A 17,916-nucleotide genomic window follows, 5' to 3' on the forward strand; every position below is an offset into this window, starting at 1 on the left:
GTTGTAAAGTACATTTATCCTGAAATCAGTTGGCTTGTGTGTGGAAAGTTAGGAAGAAATGGGAAGAAAACAAGGCAATGATGTTTTCAAAGCCTGGTTCTTTACAGAGGAACACATTCAGCTTCTAAACACACTGACATGTTTTACACATAAGGACTGAGTGGACAGCTACCAAGACGGACCTAGCTCCTTCCATCCTACTGAGCACATAAGCTCTTCAGAATTAGAAGAGATTTTTAGGTTTATTAGTTACGTTGGATTATTCCAGATGTAAAAAGAAGTGCGGCCTCTCAACTGCTCTGAAGCCACAGCTATACTCCCAGCTTCTACCAGTAACACTGCGTCAGTGACAGATAAAAAAAAAATAAAATTACTGCATTCCTAATACAGCCATCCAGGTAAAAGCACTTATTCAGCTCCACAAATAAGCATAAGCTATCCTCACAACAGCAGTAATTTTCCTGGTTAACTAGGGGACACTTCCCAGTGTCAACATAAATGAGCGCAGATATCCTGTAAAGGATTGCCAGTCGCTTGACCAAAGGCAGTTACTGAAAATTAAATTTATATAATTTATATTATTAAATTTAATATTAAAAAGTGAGAGCTTAGCTGATTATCTAGAATCATTCTACAGTGAATGAAGAAAAGCAGGCCCTTCTGATGGCATTATTACCATTATCACATGGTAAAACGGACAAACCATGTCCTAGAATAACTCCAACATAAACAGGTACCATTTAGAGCCAGGAGTTACACCCCACACGTAAAGACAGTGTTAATCATCATGAGTACCTCATCCTTGCTTCTCAAGTATTATCATACGTAAATGCAATTACAAAATTGGCTCTTTGTGTGTGCGAATTTTCTGTAAAATTACATACTGAAAAAAAAAGTTGTGAATTTGTAACAAGTTCGGCGTTGGTTTTATATTTAAATAGAAGAACCACTGACCAGTATGGAGTAATAAACGCTAACTTATAAAGGTCACCTACCTCTGGGGTACAGACTCTATTTGAATTAAGCAATCTAATTGCAAGACACAATGAATGTCTTCCAAAATCAACAGCCATGCCTGCACAGACAGCAAGGAATCTCACTCAAAAGCTTTAACGAGCGAGGACTGCTTCGTGCACTTGGTGAGAAGAAAAATAATCACCTCCCATTTACTTCTTTAATTTCAGTCTCCAAGCAATGTTCTTAAACTGAATTTAATACAGCCTTAGATGCACATCACTGACATCTACTGGATAAAGTCATAAGCGACTGCCCCACTCCAACATGCTTTTCCCTGTCCTCAAGCAATTTGAGGACCACAATTTTGGAAGAAACAGCTGTGGATTTTATTTCCACCAGTCCAAGCATCCACAGCAGAAAATATAGTGCTAATTCGGAAGTTCCTGCTGTAAGAGAGCAATTACCTCACATCTATTGTAAATTATGCCATTTATCTAAAGAATTCTACCCAAAACACAGAAATTGTATTAAACAGAAGTTGTGAACAAAAAGAAAACAAATTAATCCATGCAACTCTTTACATCAGTTATGAATAATTAACCAAGCACAGTAATCCACAACAAACTTAACATCCCAAAGCAGCTGGTCAAGGTAAGCCTTCTACAAAGCAGAATGAACTAGAGGTTATGATCATTAAAGACAAATACATGATTAATAATTGCTACTTCACAGTTAATAGTTAGCCAATCATCTCACAACTTGGGCTGGCCTTTCCCTTTCCATAAATAGCATCTGGATGGCCATAGACAGCCCCCACTTTCCTGCTAGCATCACCACTCTAAACTACATTATAATATCCATAATGGCATTCAACGGAACCTGGCAGGTCTATGCTCAAGAGAACTACGAAGAGTTTCTGAAAGCTCTTGGTAAGTGCCCATTTACTTCCGAAAACCCCTGCTCAGACTGCAGCATGCTCTTTGCATGACATCTTTTATTACCGTATTTCTGTATTTCTTTTCTTTTGTTTGTATGACAAACTACTCCCCGTTAGTCAAGTCTGTTTCGTCTAATTTAGAAATTATGTAGACAGATTATAGATAACCCCCAAATCCCTATCTTAACACGAGTTCCTCATGAAAAAGGAGGTATATCAGAAACCAACTTGTTTTGATTAACACACAACTTTGTAAATACATTTAGCTAGAAATAAGTTGTCAGTGACATGCACAGATTTCCAAGGTGATATTAGCAGTGCAGGCACATTGCACAGCATTAGCAATTAATGTTATATCTGTTTGTAGTCTGCAAGGAATGAAATTATCATGGGCCTACATTGATAAAAATGCACTTACTCTCCTGGCAATCTCAGCAAAATATCCACGTTGGGGTTTTTAAACAAATATAAGAGATGTTCAGCAGAATAAAGCTCAGTTACAGTTGAAAAGCCTAGTCCTACATTTTGATGCCTGAACCAATCCCGCTACTGCTAAAGATGACGCTCTCAAATCCTGCTAGAGACCCATGGGTTTTCTCATGAAGAAATGTCATCACATGGCAAGCCTTACTGAAAGAAACAAAACATATTCTGACTCAAGATTAACAAATATAGTATCAAAATCTACACCGACTAGATGGAATGGAACAATACACCCACAGAGGAATGAGGAATCCAAAACAGGATTTGTCTTTTAACTTGGACATCAGTTTCTATTACTGGTTTGTATCTTTTTCACCTTTATCACATAAAATAATTTGCTATTTCATATAAACACACTACTTCATAACAGAAAAAGTCCTTTTTTGCCTTTTTACAGCATTGCCAGATGACCTTATCAAAGTCGCCAAGGATATTAAGCCTATTATTGAGATAAAACAAAAAGGAGATGACTTTATTGTGACATCAAAAACACCCAAGCAATCTGTAACAAACTCATTTACGCTTGGAAAAGAGGCTGAAATTACTACCATGGATGGCAGAAAGCTAAAGGTAATATATTCCAGGAACACGTGCAGCTCTTTGTTCATCCTTACACTTCAGCTTCTGTATACGAGTGGCACTTGTTTGCACCATCTCCATTAGCATACATCTCCATCATTTCAACAGTAAGAAGTCCTTCTTCTAAAACTCTTGTTAAAACACTGTGGGTTCCAGTTTAAATTAGCAGATATGCTTTTGAAGCATCAGTATAATTTATTTCCTATTTATGCAATCCCCTACTTATTATTCAAATTGAATTTCAAAATCTAAAACTTTCTATAACTTTTAAATCTGCCCCAACAGTGCACTGTGAACATGGTAAATGGGAAGCTTGTGTGCAAAGCAGAAAAATTCTCTCATGAGCAAGAAATCAAAGGAAGTGAAATGGTGGAGGTAAGTGTTAGAAAAATGCTGAAGGAAAAAGTGTTCTGATTAGCTCTCAGGGTTGGCTTAAGACCTTAAACAGATCCTGGCTCCCAAATTACTAGATTACTTGCAGAATCCCTTACAAGTGGTTAAATCTGCAGACACAAAATTTTCATTTTTCAAAAAAACCAACAGCCACTGGAAAATACTAATAGTATCCTTTACAATTCCTCTTTCTTATTAAATCAAATTGCATCCTGCTTAACATATCTTTTTATTGCTGCCCTGGGGTCAATTCTAGGCACTAACACGTGAATGGCTTTACCTGCCGAGTACACTGCAGCAAGACAGCTCATAAATTCCTCTAGAACACTATAGCAGTGTTTCGATCCCCAGCACTGGCTCTGAAAAGAAAGTAAAGGCTGAGTCAAACCTGGAAATGTACAATGCACTTGTTCCACATACAGTTCTCCTAAGTCCTTTCTTTAGTTATAAATTGTTTGGTATGGACAAAGAGCTTTTCTCTGTAAAGTTAAGCTCATTAGGCTTCCAAGAAGTGTCCACTTGGGTAAAGACTACTACAAGAATGACAGCTAGCAACATTCAAGTTGTAAGTGTCGGACGTAGAATTTCTAAAGATAATTTTGAGTATCTCAAACTATTTTTGGAACATTAAGTAAGCAAAGCTCCACACAAAAGAACCCATTAGTATTTGGGACAGTGGATTTCTGTCACAGGGAGCAGATCTTTCTCACAGTATCTATGATACTTCTTAAAACAGTGATAAAACGTAGTTGAGGATGGCATTTATATTTAGCTTTTCCATCTTCGGAACCGGTTCTGTAAAAGATAATTATTTAGCACAAATATTACACGCACATTTATGAGCAGGCATTGTAAATGCATTTTCTCGTGGCATAACATGGATTTATACATGAATTTCAGAAACTTCTGCTCACTTAGCTATAAATAGATACCCTAAACTCTAAATGAAAAACAAGTCACGCACTTTCGCTTTCTACAGACTATGACTGTTGGTGGAGCAACACTTGTCAGAAGAAGCAAGAGAATTTAAAGACAGATTACCTTCTTTGTGACATCTTTACGTACCTAAAATAAAGTGCAGTTTCCACAAGGTGTGATATCTTTGCTATCTGAACAAACAGTACAGAACATAATCATGACTTCTGCTCTCCTTTCACACATGCATCACTCTCCATTCCTGTAAGACCATGTTTTCCCCAAGTATTTAAAAGCCACAAACAATTACAAAGCAGTAACAGGAATGACTGCTCTCAAATTGAAGCACACCAGAGTACGATTAAACAAGATTGAGGCACTACAAGAGCAAAGGGAACTAAAACTTCTAGTTTGCAACCTACTCCAAATGCCTGCCTGTCACATTTTGTGAAGCTCAAGTACACGGGGCTGTTTCTGTTCACATTATGTCTCAACCGAAGCATAAAATACACAGGACCCATGCCTATAGCCATTCCTCTGTTCACTGCTGATTAGGTCCAACTATTACATTAGCAGTCCTGTTTCACTTATTTAAGTCACTGCACGTGCGCTAGTATTGGTCTCGGGTGTAAGACTTCACTGAAAAATACTGCTGGGCTGGTTATGCTATTTAAAGCCCTCATGGGGACGTTTGATTCCAATTAAGAGCACTGAGTCTACATCTTCCAAACCTAGGAGAAGCGCGGTTTGTGAGAGTGGAGGTCTGTTTTGGTTAATAACACTCTGGGAAGTGTATTCTTACTCTGAGTTAAGGCGCTACTCACAGGGAGCTTAACTAGTGTAACCATCAAAGTATTATTGTGCTCATTTTGCTGCAGAGGTAATTCTAATGCTAGCTACACTTCTGCAGACTGAATTAAATTCCATGTGAATCACACATAAATAAGATAAACAGAACAGAAATCAAGACAGTGGTATAACTCAGGGAGAAGGCTACTTTAAAGCATCCATACTGCAGAATACCATATAAGAGCCTGAAACACTTATGTTTGGAAGTTGCTGGGTAACTGCCACTAACTACACAATGGAACACTACTAAACAGAGACTCAAAACTGGAATACTGGTACACAGACGCAGTTTAAGTCATAAATTGCAGAAACTACATACTAAAACTACATACATACTAAAACTACATACATACTAAAACTACATACGCACTAATCTTGCAGAAATTAAACCAATGCTGGACGATTTTAACTCGGAAGCACTAAAAATTCTTAAAAAGAACACTTTGGTTACATTACAACTGCAGTGATTTAACATTTCCGACAATCACGTCCAATCTTTTCAACCCAATGGCAACCTTCTTCTGCCACGGGGCCTCATGGCTTTGAGGGAAATACTCAGTGCAGTTCCTTATGTGAAGCAGTCAAAACCTGAAAGATTTGATCAGAGTGCAAACCCTGCCCAAAATAATCAATCATTTCCAGATTAAAAACTCCTACAGGCACAGACAACAGTACTGGATCCATTCTTCCACAAAATCAAGTAGGGTTTTGGTTTGTTTTTTTTTTTCTGCAAAGGACTGCATGAGAGAATTTATAATCTTATTTGGATCTGGTTCAAAACTGTTCCTTTCCAATTCAAAAACCTCAAACCCCGTTCTTTGGCAATTCCATTGTTTTACGTAATGCCTACGGAAATATTTTCTCCTTTGGCATAGCTGCTCCATGTCATGCAACACCATCATAATTTCAGTCTCTAATGTGCTTCCTTGACTTCACTTTCATGTTCTTTTGAGGACTCGTGTGAGCAGATCTGTGTATACATTGCAAGAAGCAGCAAACTCATCCTCCTGCTAGCATACTTAGCAGAGTCACATCAACTATAAAGTGTAGAAAACACTGAGACCCCTACCTCTTTTCTGCAGAGTCCCGCACACAGACCACTCTGTGCAACCACCACCATTTTCTTTTTTTCGAAGAGCAGCACATACAGTGGACACACACCTTCTGTGTCAGTGATGGGGCTTTATCCACCATTCAAAACCTGTAGAAAAGCCAGGCAATTCCAACTGTGAGACTTCCAGGATATGAACAGAGGTGTTCACCCACCAGTTTTAATTCATATTCAGCCATTAAAAACAAAAGAGTGGAAACAGGGCAGTGACAGAAGCCAGGACTGCACCAGCCCAAACCATCTCTCCCATAGAATCATATAAGAGTTTGGGTTGGAAGGGACCTTACAGCTCAGCCAGTTCCAACCCCTGAGATGGGTGTGGACACATCCTACTGGATCAGGCTGCCCAAGGCCCAAATAACCTGGCCTTGAACGCCTCCAGGGATGGGGCAGCCACCACTGCTCTGGCCAACCTGAACCAGTGCCTCATCACTCTCACAGTGAAGAAATTTCTCACTATAACCAGTGTAAATCCGCCCCTCTCAAGTTTATGCCCCTTACACCCTGTCCTATCACTATAAGCCTTCAAAAACAGCCCCTCTCCAGCTTTCCTGTAGCCCCTTTCAGTAGTGGAAGGTCACTATAAATTCTCCTTGGAGCCTTCTCTTCCCCCGGCTGAACAACCCCAACTCCCTCAGCATGTCCTCGTATGGGATGTGCTCCAGCCCTCGCATCATCCTTGTAGCCTCCTCTGGACCCGTTCCAGCAGCAGTTCCAGTTCCATCCGCGACTTGCTGGAAACTCCTCGCACCAGCACAGACCAGATCACCCACAGCTCCTCACCCAGAGCCGTCGTTTATCACAGAACCGTTTACGTCGCAAAAGACCTTTGGGATCCTCGAGCCCAGGGCCGTGAGGCCCACCGCGAGCCCCGTCCCGAAGCGCCGCATCCACACGGCTTTCACTCAGCCTCTGACAGCCCCTTCCGTGAAGAAAACTTCCCAACATCCAGCCTAAGCCTCCCCTGGCGCAACCCGGGCCGCGCGCTCCCAGTCCGCGCACGAGCGGCTCGGGGCGCCGCCGTCTCGCGCCGCCCCCCGTTTTGGCGGGAAAACCCGTGGCGGCGCGCGCGCGCCGGGACTCGAGGGTCGTCCTCTGCGCACGCGCACGCACTCGGCGTGCGGGGGGGCTGCGTGCGCGGCGGGAGGGGGGAGGGGGCGGCGGCGGAAGCGGCGCGCGAGTCTCGCAAGTCTCGCGAGAGGCGGCGCGCGCGCAGCCCCCCGGGTCGCCCCGCCGCCCGCTCCGCAGCGCCCGCGCCGCCGCCGCTCGCGCCGCCATGTCCCGCTACTTGCGCCCGCCCAACACCTCGCTCTTCGTGCGGAACGTGGCCGACGACACGCGGTGAGCGGCGCCACGCGCGCGCCTTGGCGGCCTCTGGGCCGAGGAAGCGGCGGCGCGAGGCCAGGCCTCCCCCCACTTCCCCGGCGCGGGGCCGGTTCCCTAGCGGCGCGGGCTGGAGGCGCGGCCGGGCCGCTGTGCGGCGATTGCCGCGGCCTCCGGAGGCGCGCGATGGGAACGGCGCTTTCTTCCCGCAGCGATCGCGTCGCGGCGGCGCTCGGCGGGGCCCGGGCGCGCGGCCGGCGGGGATGGCTTCGAACTGGGCTTTAAAAGCGTTGGAAAGTGCGGGTGGCGCGGCTCCTGTCTGTTGCTCGGATACTCTTGTTGAAGCGATAGATTTCTCCGTCTCTGTTTTGCCGTCTCTGGTGTCGCTTTTGTGTTTGTCAGCCGCGGAACGCACGTGTGAGGCAGCGCTGCTGGGGCTGCGGGGCTTGGGAAGCGCCTGCGGGGTCCAGCGCTGTGAAGGCAGGTGTGAGTTTCCAGACTTGCTGCCGGGGCAGCTTGCATTAAAGTTGTTCAGCAAATAACAGTAGCGTGGGCAGCATAGAATTAATTTTTTAACTATGAGAAAGAAGAATTTCTTCATTATGAGAGTGGTGAGGCCTCAGCCCAGGTTAACTGTGGCTGCCCCATCCCTGGAGGGGTTCAAGGCCAGGTTGGATGGGGCTTGGAGCCCCTGATCCAGTGGGAGGTGTCCCTGCCCGGGGGGGGGTTGGAGCTAGATGATCCTTAAGGTACCTTCCAACCCAAACTATTCTATGACTCCATGAACTAAGTACTGTATTGTGGTCTTACTTTTTAATGTGATTTTTCTCTCGGTTTTCCAGCAGGTTTTTTTTTCTATAAGAGCAGTCAGAGGGTATTGTTGCTTCCAAACTCTTCAAAGTAATGTGGATCCTGTAGGGGCTTCCACTGTAAGCCTATGATTCAGTGGGGTGTTCTTATGGTTGGTTTCATTGTGAGATCTTGGTGTTGGTTGTCATAGTTCCCTTCTGCTGTCACTGACTGACTGCACTGGAGATTCTTTCCCAACCGACAAGAAAGAGAAACGAATAGTAGTAATGCTTTCATAACACGTAAATATAACATTAGATCAGTCTTCCTCATACAAGTTATTGTCCTCAAGTGACACAAAGATACCTGTAAAGAAGCTGATGTGAATAGGAAAGTTCTCTGTTGAGGGGAGAGCAGTTGTTCCAAGTATAGTGATGGATCTGTCAGCAGTTTTGTGCTCAGCTCTCTTAAAGCCACCTCTGGAAAAGGTGTCCTGAGGGCATGAGTGGTTTTCTCAGTGGCTTACAACAGTTTAATTCTGTTTGATGTGGTTTGTGAGTATTGATTATTCTATGGAAATGAGTTTGTGTGACTGGTTTATTCTCATGCTGTTTATTTGGATCTTACAGTTGATGTTTGCATGTTGCAAAATCATTGTCAAGAGTTACTGAAGTACTTAATAGTAACTCTTGGATTCTTCTTTTCACTCTCTGCCCATCTTTGCTAGCATGTCCTACACTGAACTGACCAACAGGCACCACTTCTCAGTTCACGCTCCTGTTGTAGGGCTGTGCTAAACATTGGTATCAAAGTGTCAGGGTCTGTTTTGAGCGTCCAGAGTCCTGAGTGTTTCAGAAAAGCCTGGTGTGTTGCTCAACAATTTTTCCCAAAAAATGTTTTGCTGTGCATATTCTCTACCAGTTGCTCCTGCGAGGGTGGGTGGGCGGGCATGCTGATTGTAGGTTTTATTCTTGTTTTAATTTGGTGGATGTTCTGCAACACCTTAAACAGTGAAAAAACATGTAAGATATTTGTGATATTCTAGGTCTGAAGACTTGCGCCGTGAGTTTGGTCGTTATGGGCCTATAGTGGATGTATACGTTCCACTTGATTTCTACACTCGTCGTCCCAGAGGATTTGCTTACGTTCAATATCCTTTCTTCAGATGGCTGATTAGTGAGGGGTGTTGAAGTTTGAAATTCAAGTTTGTGTAAGAGGTAACAAATCTAAAAAAAGCAGTTTACTTTTGTGTTGTACCTAATGTGTCTTACTGATATTGTGGTTTTTCATTATTTGTGAAGATTAACTTCTCTCAATTGTTCTTTGCCTTTTTGCAAAATTTAAATCAAGTCCAGTAATATAAAAGCTTGCTTATGTCACTGAAATTAATACTATATAATTTAAATGCAAATCTATCGCTGACCTAAAATTGTCTAACACGTTTTTATTATCACTGGTTTGTAAGTAAATTTTTGCTTAGCAAACTGTGGCTGGTATTCACTGTTAATTTAAAAAATGGAAACTGGAATTAGTTGATCAAAATCAGACTGTATAAAAATTGAGGTGAACTCTTTCTTTAATATTGTCCCCTAATTTACTGTCCTCTGTTGTTGCCTCAGAGTTTAAAGCTGTACAGTAATGGCGACCCCAAAGAGAAAGCATGAAAGAACCTTTAGAGTAGAGTTCAACAATTGAGGCAAGTAGACAAGCCAAAGACCTCTTAAGGATCAGGCTTGAAGAGAAGGGACAGTTTGGGAAAAGAAAAAATAAAGAAAAGCTGGAAGAAGGACAAGCCATAATGGGAGACAAAGCTTCGCTTTATCCACAAAAGGGGGAAAAGGTTGTTTTTCAAAGTAAAAGATAAAGCCATCTGTCATTTTTGGCCAAGCATCTCATGACAAGTCCTTCTGACAAGCACTTAAAGAGTTAAAGGTCAAGATGAAGTTGAATGGTGGCCAAGATTAAAGGAGTCATACCTGATGTATCCTACAGAATTACAGTTTTTCTTCTGTCTGTCACGTAAGCAGTAACTTTGAATTATTCTGGTTTGGTCCCTTGGCAAAACCTGCAATATTTCTCTTGTGAGTGCTATTGTAACTGTGGTCTTGAGTGAAAGTGCATTCGTTCTTGGGTTTATCAAGATACATACCTACAAAATCATAGAATCATTTGGTTGGAAAAGACCTTTGAGATAGAGTCCAACTGTACCTGCCCACTAGTAAACCATAGCTGAGTTTCTGTATAGACAATGCTGATGATGAACTTAGTTGCTACAAGGAGAAAGGCAGCTCGTTCTTTCAGGTCCCAAAGCTGGCAGAAGGGGTGTGAACTACCGCAGTCTCGGGAATTAAAACCAGTAATGTCTGTGTTACCGAACCCTTGACTCAGCGGACGGTGCAGGGGTTTAGCGTGTGCTCGGATCTCAGACTTGCAAACATGATTTAAACTTAAAATTAGTTTTTATGAAAAAAAAGGAAAGCTTTATCCCCATTCTAAAATTATTTGACACATGTTAATTTTCACTGCTGGTGTGTCTAACATCATTTAAGATCTAGGGTTTAATTTTAGTCTATGTAGCAAAGACAACTGAATGCCCATTAACAAATGTGTTTTGGAATGCATATCATTGGTTTTTTTCCTTGCAAAAGTACAAGTGGGAGAAGAAAAAGTTAAGAGTATCACACAGCAACTGCTTGCTGATGGATAAGTTCCTAATCATATTATGAGATTTTAATTTTATTATAGGAGTTCTCAGATAGCTTGTGGTTAATTAAAAAAAAGAAATCTAGAGTGTACTGTAGTGTGACCAAAAGAACTTAAAAAAGACTTAAAACAAAAAAAACCTTGTAAAATTGGGAAATAACCTGTTATTATTATTATTTTAAATACCAAATCTGTAAATTACTCAAATTCCCAAGAACCTTAACACTTGCCACATTTGAAGATGTCCGTGATGCAGAAGATGCTCTCCATAATTTGGATCGGAAATGGATTTGTGGTCGGCAAATAGAAATCCAATTTGCACAGGGGGATCGGAAGAGTAAGTACCTTGCATATATTTCATCGGGCTATTATTTTAGCATTAAAGTTGATTGCCAGGCTAAATTATGTGTGCTATTAATTGTTGTGATGTGTTCTTACTTGGGTATAAATAGTATGGGGATGTTTTACTTTTTATCCAATAACTATTAATAGACTCATTTTAATTAGAAACAGATACCTAAGTGAAATGGTCACTTACCACGATGTGATTCTTACTGCTGGCTGAAGATTTTAGAGAGGTTTCTATACAGCTCTGCCAAGCTTTCTTTGCAGAAACACTGTTGGAAGTTCTCCCTGTCAAAATGAGCAGCCGGGTTTTAATGTATTGCAATGTTTATGTTGTGTTGAAGCATATTAGTGATTCTGTGTTGACATTTACAAGCACATTCCAGTTTCCAGGATTGAGGTAACATCTTCATTTTCTTGTTTTCTGAACAGATAATTATAAAGACAACTTAAATCCTTTCCGTTTGTTATTGATATACACATTCACTAAAGAGAGATACAGATACTACACAGCAATAAAATATGCTGTTGGTAAACCTAGCATGTACTTGTTGGTCTAAAACAGGACAGTGATACTTGTGTGCAGCTTTGGAATAAAAACATCTTAAAGATCTCTCAGTTAAAGCTATCAAAGAAACAACCTAAGTGTCTAGTTTCCCTCGAATGCACGCATTCAGCTTTTATGGCAGTTAAGGGAAATTACATGCCCTGAGGGACAAGCTTTTGCCCTGTACGTAAACATTTCTTCTAAGTTTCTGAACAAAGATTAATGAAATCTACCTTAGGGTTGTAAACAGCACTTAAAACATAGAAATTGTAGCCGTTTAGATAGCGTTCTTTGCAGTGTGATATGTTTAAGATGCTTTAGCATGGTCTTTGTGTTTGAATGAGAAAGACAGCTGTGCTACTTAGCGAAGATACAACAGGAGACTAATAAGTTTATTCATTCTTCTTAATTGTTTTGATAACTAAGCTATGGAGTTGAACATGCGTTATTCTGTTGAGGGGGACTCTAGAATCAAACTTTTCTTTGTGTGGCCTCTATGGCTGCTGCTGTGTAAGCTCCTTTAATTATTAAAGACAACTGCAGATCAGATGTAGTGTGTGGTACTGTGTGATCAAGAAAATGGATGTTCAATTCCCTGTTAGATTTCACTTTTTGTATAAATTCAGGAGTGTTAGAATGTTTCTGTCACAGGTTTGGCCTGTCACGAGTTTCCAGGTGGCCTGGGATCACCTTAGCCAGTTCTGTGTTTTTGCTTTTATGCAACATTAGTTCTAACTATTTTGGGGTGTTGTTTTTTATTATTGTTTTTCCTAGATTTGTAATGCCCACAAGGCTGCATTAATTTTTGTTCAGTGGTTAAAGCAGCAAAAAGCAGGTAGCGTACAGCAATCTCTCATCTGTCCTTTTCATAAATGTGTCTGCTAGAATCATGAATTGGTCTTCCTGCTAAATACCAAATATATGGATCAGTAGTGTCTCTAAAGGAAAAGTAGGGCATCTTTTTTAACTTAAAATGTTAAATATTGCTATTTTTTTTACAGCACCAAATCAAATGAAAGCCAAGGAAGGGAGAAACCTATACAGTTCTTCTCGTTACGATGACTATGACAGATACAGGCGATCTAGAAGTCGGAGTTATGAAAGGAGACGGTCTAGAAGTCGTTCTTTTGATTACAGCTACAGAAGATCGTACAGTCCCAGAAAGTAAGTGTAGTGTTTGGCTTGAACTGCATGGAGTTGGTCAGAGGAGAAACCACATTATTTGTTAAAACTTTGAGTAATCTTTTCCTGTACTCACTTTGTAATCACTGGTGGGAGTTACGAATTGTGCATGCTACATCAAATCAAATATTGAATGAAATTATTCTGTGCTTCATTTGAGAACAACTAAAAGCAAATGTACAGCGTGATTAATTTATTAAGCATTTGCGTACATATGTTCAGTATTCATCACCATTTACTTTTTCTGATGTACCTTTTTAGCAGCAGACCTACTGGAAGACCTCGTCGTAGCAGAAGCCATTCGGACAACGATAGGTAAAATATCTTTTACTCCTTTTAAATTGAAAACTAGATCACTGTATTCCTTTAACTATAGGTTGTAAAAGTTTCTCCTGAAAAAAAAACGGTAAACAATATTTTAATGTACTAGATGTCTAAGAATAGTGTTTTTACATTCAAATCTCCTCTCTCCCCTTTATTCTGATAGGTTCAAACACCGCAATCGATCTTTTTCAAGATCTAAGTCCAATTCAAGATCACGATCCAAGTCACAGCCCAAGAAAGAAATGAAGGCTAAATCACGGTCTAGGTCTGCATCTCACACCAAATCTAGAGGCACCTCTAAAACAGATCCTAAAACACACTATAAGTCCAGCTCAAGATATGAAAAGGAGTCGAGAAAAAAAGAACCAGCTAGATCCAAATCACAGTCAAGATCACATTCTAGATCTAGGTCAAAATCCAGATCAAGGTCATGGACTAGTCCCAAGTCCAGTGGCCACTAACAGTGTATCCATGTTGGGTTTAGGCATGTAAGATTCATTTACACACAGTTCAGTTTACTTAAATTATCAGGAATATGATGTTGCAGCAGTGCTAAAAAAATACTTTCTTTGTCAGATTTCCCTGTAGCCAACAATGGTTAAAATTAAAACAATGTTGAGAAGCCACTGAGAGCAAGTAAGAGAGAGAGAGAGAGGGAGAGAGAGAGAGAGAGAACATCCAGTTGGTTAAATGTCATGGGCAGCTCTGATCTGGTTGTGGTGTCTCTATGTATATTTTTGTAAAGATTTGCATTTTTAATGCTTAGATATCAGTGATGACCTGATTTATCGTAACTTGCAACATTGTCCTATGAAAAACATCACACCCGTAGAGAGCGTGGTACCAGTTTGTGCTGAACAGTTAAACCAGCTGTTTAACTTGTTCTTTAATGCTAAACTTTGTGATACAGCAGAGAACTGGACAGATGTAGTGCAGTCCTGACTGCTGTGAAATGCAGACCGGCAGTTTTGTGTTTCCCTTATTCCAAGGCAGGTTTCATGTTCTCTGTGCCCACTGACACAAGTAGGTTGGCAAATGGAGCTCTGTGGAGAGAGCATGTTGAGATTTCCTTTTACCTTGCCATCTGGCAAGATGGTACTAATGTTACTTGTACAACATGGGGAGAGAGTTGGTCTTTGAAACTCAGAGACTGTGTAGTGTCATGACTTGTCAGAGTAGAGGCGCCACTGCTTTTACCTGGCTGCTAGTTCTGAATGTGTGAAGGAAAAACAACTTGAAATGGAAAATTAAATTCAAATTTCAGCAAGTGGCAGAGCAACTGAATATTAGGTTGTGTGTACGTTTTATGCAGTTTTTGTATCCTAAATTTTAGTGAGCAGTTAACCATAAAATTGCTTAGTTTTCCTGCTGTTAGATACAAGTAGATTGTTTCGAGTTGTGTGTGTACAGTATATAAGAACTAAACTTTTATGCCAATTACTCCTGTGGTTGGTTGGTGTATTCATAGGTATAAAACTGTAGACATCTCTCTTCCTGAGTAACAAAGGCTTGCTTTTACATGTCAAAAAGTATTGGTCAAGCAAGTTTGAATCACTTCTTCCTCAGAATGGATAGTGGTTTGGTTACTAGATTTCATTTTACTTAAGAACAAATGTTTGAAGTTGGATATGAACAAGAGCTGCATCTCTAGCTATCTAGTTTATCACTAATACAGTATATTTAGTAAATCGAATGTGAAAAATAACCAATGTGTAATCTTACCAGTATTTCTCTAGAAGGCAAGATACTTTGTTATGAAAATGGCTTCTGGCATTTTTCTATTTCCCCTCCAAAGCCAGCATCAAACACCCAGTGTTTCTCACTGTCCTATGTAGTAGCATATAGAGACATTGATTTCAAAAATTCCTCTTTAGAGAAATGTTCTAGGTTTTGGCTTTAGTGTTTTCAGCAGGGCCTTTGATGAAATGCAGATGGCTTTTAAATATTGGCAGCAGAACGTGCTTAGAGGGTTGATCCTAGAATCTTTGTACATTTGATAGTATTTCTAACCTTTTCTTTACTGTTTGCAGTTAATGTTCATGTTCTGCTATGCAATCATTTATATGCACGTTCCTTTAATTTTGTAGACTTTCCTGGATGTATAGTTTAAAAACAGCAAAAAGTCTATTTAAAACTGTAGCAGTAGTGTGCAGCTCTAGCAGAGGAAAGTTGTGGGATTAAACTTTGTATTTCCTTTCTTATAGAGCTTCTAAAAAGGTATTTTTATATGTTCTTTTTAACAAATATTGTGTACTACCTTTAAAACATCAATGTTTTGATCAAAATAACTAAAGACCCAGCTTATTTTCTGCTTGCTGTAAATTTAGCAAACATGCTGTAATAAAAAAATGAAGGAAATACTGATCCACTGGAATTATTGTAGTTTTAGAATTGGACTCCAGAGCATGGTTAGGAGTAGAGCTATGCACCCCTTGTGGAGTAAAGTCCTTACTGTGATGTTTCAGTCGAATTTATTATTTAATGTCCAAACAAATGTCATTTCACATTCTAAAAGGGGTACTGGACAAAAGCAGCATGACAAGCATATCTTTTAGTCTAATCTGTTGACGTTTCTTTTCCATTAACTTTCATTATTGCTGGATGGAGTTCCTTTATGGTCATAATTCAGATATTATTATCAAGGCTATCAACTGCTTAAAAATACAGCAGTTGAAGATTCATATAGACACAAATTTCTAGTATCACCTTATCAATTTATATTTGCCGTATCAAAAATTGCGTCAGCTGGGGGTCTCTAGGAAGTGGTAAAACTGATGGTGTTTGGGATTTGAGCATAGTATTTACCGCTGGTGGTTCTTATGCCACTGAACTAAAACAGCTCTGAAAAGCACTTAATTGCTTTAACAACCCCCACTCTTAGCTTTTGTAAGCTGAGCTGATGTAAAAACAGCAGAAACCCCACCCAGCATGCTTAAAGAAGAGAGTCTTACAGAGCAAAGTCCTGCTGAGGGGCAGTCTTGGCTATGTGGTGGGAAGGGGCTTGCTGTAATCAATGCTCTTGCCAGTCCAGCCAGAGTCACAGCTGGGACGGGGCGGGGAGGGAACATCCATGTGTCCAGGTTGCGGTTCCGATGTGAGACTGCAGGGTAGCAGGGGCCACCCCTGAACTATTGTGTCCGCATGTCCTTGTGTTGTGTGCCTCGACATTGATGTATAGCACAGTTTAAAGTGTTTTTTTGTTTTGAAAATCCAGTTCATTGCAAGTGTGATGCAGTATCTGCCAGTTCTGATGGTTCTTTCTTTCTCTCCCAGAGGTAGGACTAAACTTTGACTTGACTTGTGTATATGAACAAGCCAGAAAAGCCGAACACAAACCCACGATGTTTCAAGAGTGCATGAATAAAGATGTTGTCCTAGTTCTTGCTCCCATGGAAAAATTGTGAAGAAGCTGTTCTGTGGGCCTTTCAGTTGGGGACGAGTTAGCAGGATGTGGCAAAAGGGCAGGGAATGTTGACGCATTGGTGCGAGTCCAGCCACAGCCCATCTAGATAACATCTTGCTTGGTGCAGGGGTCCCAGTCTGCTCTAAAACAGCAGGGGCCTATTGTGTGCACACTGCCTGCAGGGTGCGCACAGCTGAAATGTGAGGACACACGCAGGCTACAAAAGATCGTGTGTAGGCATCTTTCTTTTGGAGTCTCAAGAACGGTGGGAATTCTGTTTTTCTGTGGTATGAATTAGTTTGTCATTCCTGCAAAACTTGTAGAATTGTAGTGTGTAAAAATTCTGCTGAAAGTAATAGCTGTGCCCCCAAATACCAGCAGCAGATTGGTTTCTCAGGAGTAACAGAAGGCTCTATTGGAACTTCTTTTTCACCCAAAGTCATTGCACCCAAGTGATAATTAAAAATCTTAAATTTAGTGGTTAAGTAGCTGAGTGTTTAAATTAGGGACTACAATAGCCTGTTCTCTAAAAGCTCAATGTGATCCTTTCTATGTCTTTTACAGATGTTTAAATGTACAGTACAATGGCTTTATTCAAAGTGGAAATTTTGAATTTAAATGTTATTTTGAGCTCTCTTCTTGAAAAGAGCTTTTTTTTTTTCCCTTACTGTTCAGTCTGGGGTAACAGCTTGAACCACATTCAGAGAAAGGCAGTTGGGCTGACCCATCACAGCACTGCTGCTGAGGTTTTGGCAGGGCTGTGACAGATTAACATTTTGAAAAGTACCAAGGGATAAATTTACACATTTTTAGGACATAGTCACCCATTGATAATTGCTGGTTTTCTTCATTTACCTTGTAACTTGCTGAACTCTGTAGTCCATTGCTATGGTATTTGTCTGAAGATGCTCTTACTGGCAACTATTCTAGGAAGGGGAGACTCTGTACCCTGTAGCGTGTTTGATCAAGAGATGCTAATGTTTTATTCATACACATCCTTTCTTCTTGAGTTTTGTGTTCCATCTGTGCAAATAACCCTGTGAACTGGGAATAAAATGTACAAGTTTTGACTATAA

The 17,916-nt window shown here is 40.7% G+C and overlaps 2 protein-coding genes across 7 annotated transcripts; both read left to right on the top strand.

Annotated features, from left to right (window-relative positions):
- The first annotated feature begins 1,731 nt into the window (after positions 1–1,731).
- On the top strand, positions 1,732–4,532 carry LOC138730376 (fatty acid-binding protein, liver). Its single transcript, XM_069875528.1, has 4 exons — positions 1,732–1,886; positions 2,775–2,947; positions 3,242–3,331; positions 4,329–4,532. Exons 1-4 carry the CDS (start codon positions 1,754–1,756, stop codon positions 4,377–4,379), a joined length of 447 nt encoding a protein of 148 aa, XP_069731629.1. The 5' UTR covers positions 1,732–1,753; the 3' UTR covers positions 4,380–4,532.
- Positions 4,533–7,446: 2,914 nt separating this feature from the next.
- Positions 7,447–17,916, top strand: SRSF10 (serine and arginine rich splicing factor 10). 6 transcript variants are annotated; one of them, XM_069875516.1, is made up of 7 exons: positions 7,447–7,565; positions 9,382–9,486; positions 11,273–11,376; positions 12,933–13,095; positions 13,375–13,428; positions 13,601–13,702; positions 16,711–17,916. In XM_069875516.1, the coding sequence occupies exons 1-7, from the start codon at positions 7,501–7,503 to the stop codon at positions 16,727–16,729; spliced, it is 612 nt and encodes a 203-aa protein (XP_069731617.1). In that variant the 5' UTR covers positions 7,447–7,500; the 3' UTR covers positions 16,730–17,916. The 6 variants fall into 6 exon arrangements, with proteins under 6 accessions (XP_069731617.1, XP_069731614.1, XP_069731618.1 ...); XM_069875513.1 differs by having other exon boundaries at positions 13,601–17,916; XM_069875517.1 differs by lacking the exon at positions 13,601–13,702.

Source organism: Phaenicophaeus curvirostris, chromosome 23, assembly GCF_032191515.1.
Source record: "Phaenicophaeus curvirostris isolate KB17595 chromosome 23, BPBGC_Pcur_1.0, whole genome shotgun sequence".
In the NCBI taxonomy this organism is placed as follows: domain Eukaryota; kingdom Metazoa; phylum Chordata; class Aves; order Cuculiformes; family Cuculidae; genus Phaenicophaeus; species Phaenicophaeus curvirostris.